At 41.2% G+C, this 10709-nt stretch overlaps 1 protein-coding gene across 1 annotated transcript; it reads left to right on the top strand.

Annotated features, from left to right (window-relative positions):
* The first annotated feature begins 6889 nt into the window (after nt 1-6889).
* On the top strand, nt 6890-7669 carry LOC110925369 (leucine-rich repeat extensin-like protein 5). Its single transcript, XM_022169324.1, has one exon. It carries the CDS (start codon nt 6890-6892, stop codon nt 7667-7669), a length of 780 nt encoding a protein of 259 aa, XP_022025016.1.
* The last annotated feature ends 3040 nt before the right edge of the window (nt 7670-10709 follow it).

Below are 10709 nucleotides of genomic sequence, written 5' to 3'. Positions count from 1 at the left end.
TGTATGTACTAAAACAAACTCTTCCTCAAACCAAACTGCAACTTTATCAGTGACAATCTTGATGAACCACTTGAAAGGTTAAATTGTGAAAACATGTAATTCCACACACACACTCCCCCTCAAATATTGCTCATCATGTTTAGCACTCGGAACTTTGAAAATCTGCTTTTCAATACCAGTTGTCAAAAATCTTTTTAGCTTTTTCAAAATTTTTTGCTAAAACACACTGAAAATCTTTTTGGATTTTGAAATAAAGAAATAAACTGCAATAAAAAAAATATTTACAAACAATATTTTTGAGAGTTTGTGTAAGAGGATCATATCAGCTTTTGAGACAAATCACCAACACCGTTAAGCTTCATCTCATTTTAAGTTCTAAACAATTCACCTAGATTGTCAGTATGTTTGTCCACTTAAATTTTCACACAAAGTTCAACTGATCCGAGATACGATATTAATGTCTTAAGAACTTAAACTTATCCGTGTGTCCCACTACTTGAATATACTCCCGTATCCAGATCCTAATATTCAGTCTTACAGGTGAGTATACCACAGATGATATCTGTTCAGGGGTTAAATGCGAGGGCCGTGAGAGCTCAGGTCGATACTTCCGTATACGCAGAGAGATGACGGCTTCGACTTTTCGGTGTGTCCCCTTTAGAGGATCTTTTAATTTCAACAGCAGCGACTATCAATTTTATTGTTTCATCAGCTTGCTGAGGGCGACGCTTACGTTTCAAAGCGTTTGCGGAAAGCATTATCCGGGGACTAGGTCAGTACTTCCATACAGCAGAAGTCCCGGGATAATACCCCAGATATCACTGAGCATAAAGACCTAGTATCTCAGGATAAGGGACCTTTTCTACCACTTAGCCGACAACCTTTTTTAATGATCAGAGAATCAAGTGACAAAGATGACACAAAAGCGATTCATGAACTGTCTTATCAGCGGTCCAAGAAAAGTATTATGAGCGAGCCTCAACAATGTCAAATAAGCGGACCAAAATTGTTGTTCAATAAGCGGTTCAATAGTTGATTTATGAGCGATTCAACATGTGTCATAAAAGCGATCCTCAACTGTATGAAAAAACGGTCCACACACTGTCCATATAAGCGATCTAAACAACAAATTTGGAGCGGTCCAGAAACTTTGACCAAAAAGCGGTTCACATTAGTGCCCTATAAGCGATCCAAAGCTGAAATTTGACGCGAATTCGGACCGAAAAACTCCGATTACTCCTAAACGACTTGGAGTTTCGAGCTGAAACTTGGTAGGGTTTTAGATCAGGTATAAGCGCATCACATATCCAAAAATCAGCCAAAACGGACCGTGAAATCTTGGTCTGACGTAAGAAAAAAGGTGTAGAAGAAGAATATGTGACGAAATCCAGCAAATTTCAATAGAACTCCTCCTCCTGAAGCTCTGATACCACTTGTAGGATCGGAATCTGACCCGAACGAGTCAATCAGAGGAGTTTGATCAGATACAGGTGCGGAAAACAAGTACCTGACGAAGAAACAGCTAGATCTTCACTTAATTCTCTTTACTGATTGATTTAACACTTTTTACACGCAATTCTCACACCGGCAGCACCTCGGTATGGAAATCTCAAAGTTACAAATGTGGACCTCTCATATGGTATTTATAGGTGAGGTGGACCTCTTATACGGCATGTCCGTAAAAGGGGTCCAGGTAGGTGTGAGGTGGACCTCTTATTCGGCATGTCCGTATAAGCGGTCCAAGACTCTAAAACGCCTAAACTCTCCAGTTTTCTTGTAAAACGCGCCCTAATCTATACAATACAATGAAAGACTCGATCTAAGACGAAATCAACAGATGTAGTGCACCAACAGATGTCAAAGAAGTTCACAAGATTCAACGCAAATGAGCTCGATGCTAGAGCCAGATATGACACACTTCAAACAAGACCCGAAGAATACCCAAGGCAAGCATGCACGGACCTCTTAGCCATGGTGAACCAACTTGACCGGTTCAACAACCTCGTTACCGGACCACTAAGGGTTGCCCTAACCACTCGACTTCGATCGGTACACGAGTGCACTATGGAGTTCTATAGTACCGTCACTTTCAGTTCAAGGTGTGACCCTTTCGACAATGAGGGTGTTGCATTTCGGTGTGGTGGAACTAGGTACTCGATCTCTATGGCGCAATTCGGGGCAATAGTGGGGCTGTATACGGAGGAGGATTCGGGAAGTGAAGAAAACACCGGGGGAATGCGAGAGTTGGATGAAAATGAACGCCAAGCCGCATGGGCTCAGATTGGTGATGGGTTCTACAATTCGAGCAGCACTAAGAGTACTAAGCTGAGGGATCCGCTTTATCGCTACATTCATAGGCTCCTCACTTACTCTCTTAGTCAAAGACATGACAGCAGCGGCGTTGTTGGGTTAAGAGATTTGGTAGTCCTTCACTGCATTCACAACCGAATACCCCTCGATGTTCCATTCCTCCTACTCCGGAACATGCATCTGAACCGGCTTGCTCATGCACCAACCCCTATTTTCTACGGGGAATGGGTGTACCGCCTCTTCAAGCACTTCACGCGCATACCTAGGTCTTTCGAAAGAAGCCCATGGTCAGGACGGGTTGATGTGCACATTTGTCGCGCCATGAACCTAATCTATGAGGCGGAAGACGGATCGGTAAGCTTTCAGAGGATGCAAGGCCATGCATGGAACCCGCAAGAGGCGCTAGTCCTTCACACTCCACCTCCCCAACACCAGTACCAACCCCACGGTGAACCGGGCCAGTCCTCCTCACAAGGAGGTGGTTTTCCTAACTTTCAGAGTTTACATGATCTTTTGCAGGAAACCTTATGTGCACCAGGAACACCTACAACCTCGCCAACAACACATACCACCAGGTCGGAGCCATTGAAAGAAACATCACCGATATCCAAGATGACATCGGAAGCATCCGGGAGTACATGGCGGGGCATGGGGGAGAAGGTGACGACAGTGATGAAGACATGGACTAGGCGGGTGGAGTAGGAGTAAGAGCGGCTGGTTGGTGATCCTACAGGTTAAATTCCCTTTCTATCGAACAAGTTTCCGGCCTGCGTGCCAAAGTGTTGAACAATTTACTTTTCCTAACTTATTTTTATTTTCTACTTTTGTTTTTAACTTGATGGTTTGGATGTTTAACTTGGTAATTTAGGACGTTTGGTATTGTTTGGTGTGGTATTTACTGATAAAATAGGTACAAACGAGGCTTAGAGTGCTAAATATTAGTACTACTAAAGCCAGGACAGGAAAACCGGAGAAAGAAACTTGTTTTTCAGCCTTGCAGACTGTCCACACGGGGTCGTGTCCGGCCAACACGCCCCCGTGTCCACCTCCCAGATCTGTTGTTTGTTTAACTTCTGCAGATTTTTGCCAGACACGGGGTCGTGCCCAGCCAACACGCCCCCGTGTCCATCTTCTGTAAGTTTTTGTTACTGGCAGTTGAACACGGGGTCGTGTCCAACAGACACGGGGCCGTGTCCAGGATGCCAGTAACATAAAATTTTGCTTTTAACACCATTTTACACATTCAATCAACCTAAAAACTTATTTTTGGGACATATTGAGGACAATGTGTAAATTTTACACATTCAATCAACCTAAAAACTTATTTTTGGGACATATTGAGGACAATGTGTAATTTAAGTGTGGGGGGGATGCTAAAACCTTGAATTTTGCAAGTCCTAATAACAAGCCTTACACAAAACTCTATTGGAACCGCTAATCACCCCAATTTTTTTCAAAAGAAAATTTTCATATATATTTTTTTTACTTGTCTAAGTTTAAGTTGGAAATTCAAGTTCTAACAAGGTTATATTTATACAAGTTTACAACCGATAGTGTCATGATAAAAAGAACCAACATAAGAAAATTACGAAAAGGCATGACAAACTTAGTTAAAATTTAATTATATATACTTGATCACATAAAAAGCCCTTTCCCACAAAAGTGAGTTTTGAGCCTTTAACGAGCATACAAATATATATTTTTACACTAAATGCTCATTTTTCGTTTCTTGTGCGAATAGCCGCTTGGTTCGTACGACTCTAGAACTTGCCACAACAATACATTCCCGGTCCTTACCAACTTAAACCCGAGTAAGTAAATGATGGAGGCATTAAGACTAACCCCTTTTTCATTCTACACCATTATTTTTCATTTTTTTTCCACCTACCCAAAATCCCCCTAGTTAACCCCTTTGAGCCTAAACCTTTTCATTTCTTAACCCAAAATAATCACCCTTTTTACCCACCTAAACCTTTTTATTTTTAACCCCTTCTTTTAGTAACGACGTTCGGTTCTCTTATGACTTATGTTGAAAAAAAAAAATTTTGATGAAACCAAACAAACAAACAAGTTCATCAAAAATAACTTTGTTTGAAGTAAAATTGGTTCATCAAAATAAAATAAAAATGTGAAAAATAAAAAGTCTTTCAGAAACCGACGTTTGTTACGCTTTTCGCCCTTTTACTAACCATTAACCCAACCACCCACCTTTAGCCCAAGCCTAACCCTTCACCCAAAAAGTCCTCTTGATATTTACAAAGGTATATAGTTAAAAAGGAGGAGGATTGATTGCTTGGCAAGCTTATGGTAGAAGTAAGTTCCATGCCGCTCCCGAGTGATTCACTAAAAATACACCTTCGGCGGAGTGTTGAGTGATTCCCCCGTGAGGTATGTGAACTTGTATATAAATGGAATTTTAAAAAAGGTATGTTATGCCCTAATAAATAATTTATCTTATGAAACGTTTTTAATAAATCATGACGAATAGGATTCTAAATAAATAAAAATAAAACCTAAATAATTTTGGAAATCCCGACACTCTATGACAAGCCCAAAAACCTTCTCTTCTACCCATTGCATTTGGGAGTGAATAAAGCCACATTATAAAGAGTTTTGATTGAGGACAAGCAAAGATTCAAGTGAAGGGGTATTTGATGTGCACAAAATCAACATATAAATTACATCAATTGTGGCTTAAAACTAACCCTTTTTTAGTACTAATGTTGGAAAAAGTGTGCTTTTGTCTTCCTTTTGTATTTCAGGATTAAATGAGCTCAAAATAACAAAAGAAATAAAAAGATAGCAAAATCTAACATAAATACAACAAAAGGAACAAAAGTGATATGCCCGACCCCCCGACAGCATCTTCCCAAGCAAAACAAAGAAGACAGAAGACTGAACACGCCCCGTGCTCAATGAACACGGGGTCGTGCCCAAGTGCCAGCAGAAAAGACAAACCCATAGAAGCTTCTACTGCCCACCACGGGCCGTGCCCAGCGGACACGGGGGCGTGGTCAACTTCCTGCAGGCGCAATTATTGTAATTGCGAATTACAATTAATGAAGAGAGAGTGTCAGATGGACACGGGGCCGTGCCCGAGCTTCTTTTCAGCCTATAAATAGGAGTGTTTGGAGCTCTTGCAACTCATCCCTTGGCACACCACCTCTCTCACACTTCACCCACAACCCACCCCCATCACAACACCATCATCCACCACCATCATCCATTGTCCATCATAGAGTGTGTGAGTCGTCTCGGGATCCAAGATTGATCGTAAGAATTCTTGACAATCAAAGGCCATGTTTGCCTAAGTCTCATCCATCACTTGGTGAAGACAAGTGTTTAGTGTAATACTTTTTATTTTTAATCTTTTGCACTTTTTAATTGGTTTTGTATTAATGACTTTAATTACTGGTTTCTTATGTTGAAGGTGATTCTTCCTTATCGTTTGTCCGTGGTGTCTTGGCATTATTTTACTGTCTATATAAAATAAAAGATTTTCACCATTCATATCTCCACGGTCTATATGGAGGTATGTTGGCTACCTGGTCGGGGGTTAAGGGAACGGTTTGGTAAGAGTCTTGCCATTGTTCAGTGTATAGATCCTGCAAAGGACCTGGGTCAAATTTAGTAGGACCTCCTTCAATACCCAAAGGTATTTGATGGCGGGGGTCCAAACTCTTTGTTCCCCTCATAAGTTAAACTACTATTAAAACTTTAACCCAGCTACTTAGGACTGTACCCCTGCTGACTCAGACTACTTAGCCTAGGGTAACGTCACCTTCAAAAGAGGGGCCTACCACACTATGCATTAATAACTTAATAAATTATCTTTCAGTAATCCGATCCTTTAGTATTTTATCCTTGCTGACTCAAACTACTGGGTTAAGGGTAACGTCGCCTTCAAAAGAGGGGCCTACTACAATAACTAAGATAATCTCTTAAACAAGTGCAAAAGTGCGAAAATAATCAAAGGTTACACCACACACGAGTCAGATCCAAGTGATTCATCTTGACTATCTGTTTTTACTTTTATTTTATTTTTCAGCATTTTAGTTAATTTTATTTTCTTAGTTTAAAACCTTTTTCTAACATTTTGATTTGATTAGATGTTGAGGATAAATCGGTACTAAAAGCTCTTGTGTCCTTGGACGACCTCGGTATCTTACCAACACAATACTACGTCCACAATGGGTGCACTTGCCCATATGTGTGTTTAGTGTAAGTAAATATCGTGTTTTATAAATTTAAAACTTGGTTAAAAAGTGTAAAAAGGGCTTAAAATACATACCTAATATATACAACACCTCGCACACATCACCATGAAGTCGGGCCAACCCATCGGCGAACACCATCAGCGAACCTTAGCTCTAGTCCTCACGAGGATTGGAGAACTTATTTAGAGCCTGCGAGACGCTCTGTCTCACTCAGTTCCTCACCATCCTATAATGATTCATTCGGGCTTCATCAGACCAACGAGTCCGGCCACTCTCACCATTCCTTCATACCTTTGCAGCGATCGGGTTCGCACCGTGCCTTCCAGGACCCAACCCCTTACTTCCAGAGCCGGTTTAATCCAATGAACCAGATGCAAGAACCACAGGGTCCAAACCCTTTGGGACCAGTTGACCACTATCCTGAAATGCAGGACATGGAGATGGACGAAGATCCCGATCCGAAAATGCCACCATCTGGGACACCCACGCATCCCATTGAGATATCCAGTGGATCATCCTTCCATGGTTCGCCTTACAAGGGCCCTGACATTTTTGCTGAAAGATGGGCCACATATAAGTGGGAGTACACTCCCCCTCACCACAACTCACCACCACACCAACAGGTCCCTTCTGAGGATCCGCATTTTCAGGCGGTCACGCCACCGCCACCACCACAGCCAGAACAACAACTGCCTCCAGAACCACCGAGGCGAAGAAGAACAGGTGCACGGATGTCCGTGCGTGGGGGTTTCCACTTCAGCACCCCCCAACACTCAAGCAATAGCAACTACCCGCCGTTGTACAAATACCCGCAAATGGGTAGGCCTTCAAACCCAGTTTCTGAAGTTGACTCTGCACCAGTCGAACCAGCACCACAAATGGGTTATGATAACCCAATTCCTTCATACCCAGGTGCAGCTGGGTATAACCCTTTTGAACAGCCAGCTTATTCTGGTTATAATTACAACAATGCCCCTACCATTAACCCATACCTCGAGGCAGCCAACTACAATGCTCTCTACCCTAGACCCTTTCCAGCTACGTACCCAACTGGGTACCCCGCATATGGGTATCAATACCCACCACCTCCTCAACCTCAGCAGCAGCAGCAGCCGCAGCCGCCACAGATTCAACCACCGTAGCAGGAAATCCTTCAGCGGTTGCACGAGGTGGAGCAAAAGGTAGACGAGGAGCGTAGGAGCCGTCGCGGTCTACTAAAGGGTTTGGCAAGCCTTATAAAGGGGAAGAAGAAGAGGGATTATTAAAAATCCCTTTTTATTTGTTTTGTAATTTTTAAATTTCAATTAAGTCCCTGTGTGGACATTTTTATTTATGTATTTGGTCCCTGCGAGGGCTTGTATTTCTTATTTTAGTCCCTGTGTGGACAATGTTATTTCTTTAAAGTCCCGTTTAAGGCAGCTATGTACTTCTTTCAATTTATGGAATGTTTTATTTTAAAATCTTTATTTGTCATTATATGTATGAATATATCATATGAAATAAATCAAAATATCATTCCAATTTACAATTGATCTGCCATTCAATATTTAAGGAAATCTTGAAGGTATAACCTAGCCCATATGTTATTTTAGACATGGCCCTGATGGTAACACCTTTTTAAGATTCAGATCCTTGTTAACATCTGAAAACATGTTAGCACTCTTGGCAAATGTGATTCGATAAAGTCACACTAGTCATCCTTATATTGGATTTTTTTTACCAATTTCTTACCTGATAATTTAAATATCCATTAGTAATGAAGTGCCTACGGGCCATACTTATTGTCCTATAAGACAAAAGACAGTTGTAGTCTACAACTCCCTGTCAAGAAAAGGTGATGAACTATGTTCAAACCTTAATGTCTCGATCTTATAAGATCATGGCTTATAATTTAAAACTGTCCCTGTGACTAGGCCTTTTGTGCCACTCTAATATCTTTAATGATTTATAACGGATGATCAATTATAATAAAAATCCTACACAAATATGACTAACAAATTAACCAATATGGTTTATATTTACCATGGTTAATGAATCATCAAAAATGATGATTCCATAATAACCTCTGATAGAAATATTGTCAATTGTTTTATAGCAATCAAGATTCAGCATGTCTAAATCAGAAGAGGTTAACAGTCATCCGAGGGAGAGAAATGATACCACCAGAATTAATGTAGCTGGTGCAGATTTACAAGCAATGATAGATAATGCTGTCACTCGAGCCATGGACAGACAGTTCAAAGAATCAAGTGGTGCTCGTAGCAGGACCCAATCTGTACCTCATACAAAACCGCCTTCCAGGACACACGCATCTCAGAAGGACGATTCTCATCATTCGTCGAATTAGAGAAGTGTTCCAACCAAACGAATTGTGCTCAATCAGGAGCCATGTGTTAAGACTTGCTCTTACAAATACTTCGTCTCTTGCAAGCTAAGGGACTTTACATGAGAAAAAGGAGCCATTGATTGTATGACTTGGCTCAATGAGCTGGATACTGTGGTTGATATCAGTGGTTGTGCAAAACAGGATATTGTGAAGTTTGTTTCACAATCATTTAAAGGTGAAGCTTTAGCTTGGTGGAGGTCGTTAATCCAAGCTACAGGGAAGATTCTGTTGTATAACTTGTCTTGGGATCAGTTTGTTGCATTGATCAAGGAAAACTTCTGTCCACAGCATGAGGTAGAGAAAATCGAGACTGACTTCTTGACTCTGGTCATGAAGAACTTGGATTGTCAGGCATATGTTACAAGCTTCAATACCATATCTCGATTGGTTCCTTATTTGGTCACACTGGAACCAAAACGCATTGCACGTTTTATTGGAGGTCTAGCTCCAGAAATCAAGGGAAATGTGAAGGCATCTAGACCTACCACATACAGGTCAGTGGTAGATGTGTCTCTATCTCTCACACTTGATGCTATCAGAAATAGGTCTGGCAAAGCTTCTAAGGAAGGAAAGCGAAAATGGGAGGATGAGAGTTCTCATCGCTCCGATAAGAAACGAAAGGGGAACTCAGATTATAGGAAGAGTTCTGGGTTTATAAAGGACAACCAACAGTCGAGTGAGAAACCCAAATGTAATACCTGCCAAAAACATCATTTTGGGAAGTGCAGATTCGAGTCGAAATCGCAGTCACAGTCAAAGCCTAATGGATGTGGGATCTGCAAGTCCAAAGAGCACAAGACTTTGGATTGCAAGAAAATGAAAGATGCAACCTGTTATGGTTGCAACAAAAAGGGGCACATTAAGACTAACTGCCCTAAGAATCCAAAGAAGCCTGAAGAGGCTAAGAAGACCAATGCTCGGGTCTTCCAAATGAATGCTCAGAAGGCTGTGCAAAACGATAATGTTATAACAGGTACTTTTCTTATCAATGATGTTTATGCTAGAGTGTTGTTTGATTCAGGTGCAGACAAGTCTTTTGTAGAAAATAAATTTTGTAAACTGTTAAATCTGCCTGTTAAAACCCTAAGCATAAAATATGAAGTAGAATTGGCCGATGGTACCATAGAGACTCCTTCGACAATCTTAGATGGATGTTTCATATCCATTAGGAATCATTCATTTCTACTGTCTTTGCTTCCGTTGAAATTGGCAGGATTCGATATAGTGATAGGCATGGATTGGTTATCTTCTAACCAAGCCCAAATTGTTTGTAACAAGAAGCAAGTGGTTATCAAGACTCCTTATGGTGAGCCATTAACAATTCAGGGGGATACGTAGTACGGGTTACCTAAGCAAGTGTTTATGCTTAAGGCATCAAAGTGTTTGAAGAAAGGTTGTGTCATTTACATGGCACAGGTCCCTGTTATTTCTGACTATCCAGACGTATTCCCTGAAGAATTACCGGGGTCACCTCCAGACAGGCAAGTGGAATTCAGGATCGATATCATTCCTGGAGTAGCACCAGTTGCAAGAGCACCCTATCGATTGGCACCAACTGAGATGAAGGAATTGAGAACACAATTGGATGATTTGTTGGAGAAGAGTTTTATTCGACCTAGCTTGTCTCCTTGGGGAGCGCCGATTCTGTTTGTGAAGAAGAAGGATGGATCGATGCGTCTATGCATTGATTATCGCGAGCTGAACAAAGTTACAATCAAGAACAAATATCCATTACCCAGGATCGACGATCTGTTCGATCAACTTCAAGGAGCAAGTTACTTTTCAAAGATCGACTT

This window comes from Helianthus annuus, chromosome 17 (assembly GCF_002127325.2).
Source record: "Helianthus annuus cultivar XRQ/B chromosome 17, HanXRQr2.0-SUNRISE, whole genome shotgun sequence".
In the NCBI taxonomy this organism is placed as follows: domain Eukaryota; kingdom Viridiplantae; phylum Streptophyta; class Magnoliopsida; order Asterales; family Asteraceae; genus Helianthus; species Helianthus annuus.
The sequence above is the reverse complement of the archived record's forward strand: the minus strand, read 5'-3'. Positions and strand labels throughout refer to the sequence as shown.

Excerpts from the sequence above, each read along its gene's own strand:
- LOC110925369 (XM_022169324.1), top strand. The coding sequence starts at position 6,890 with ATGAACCAGATGCAAGAACCACAGGGTCCAAACCCTTTGGGACCAGTT.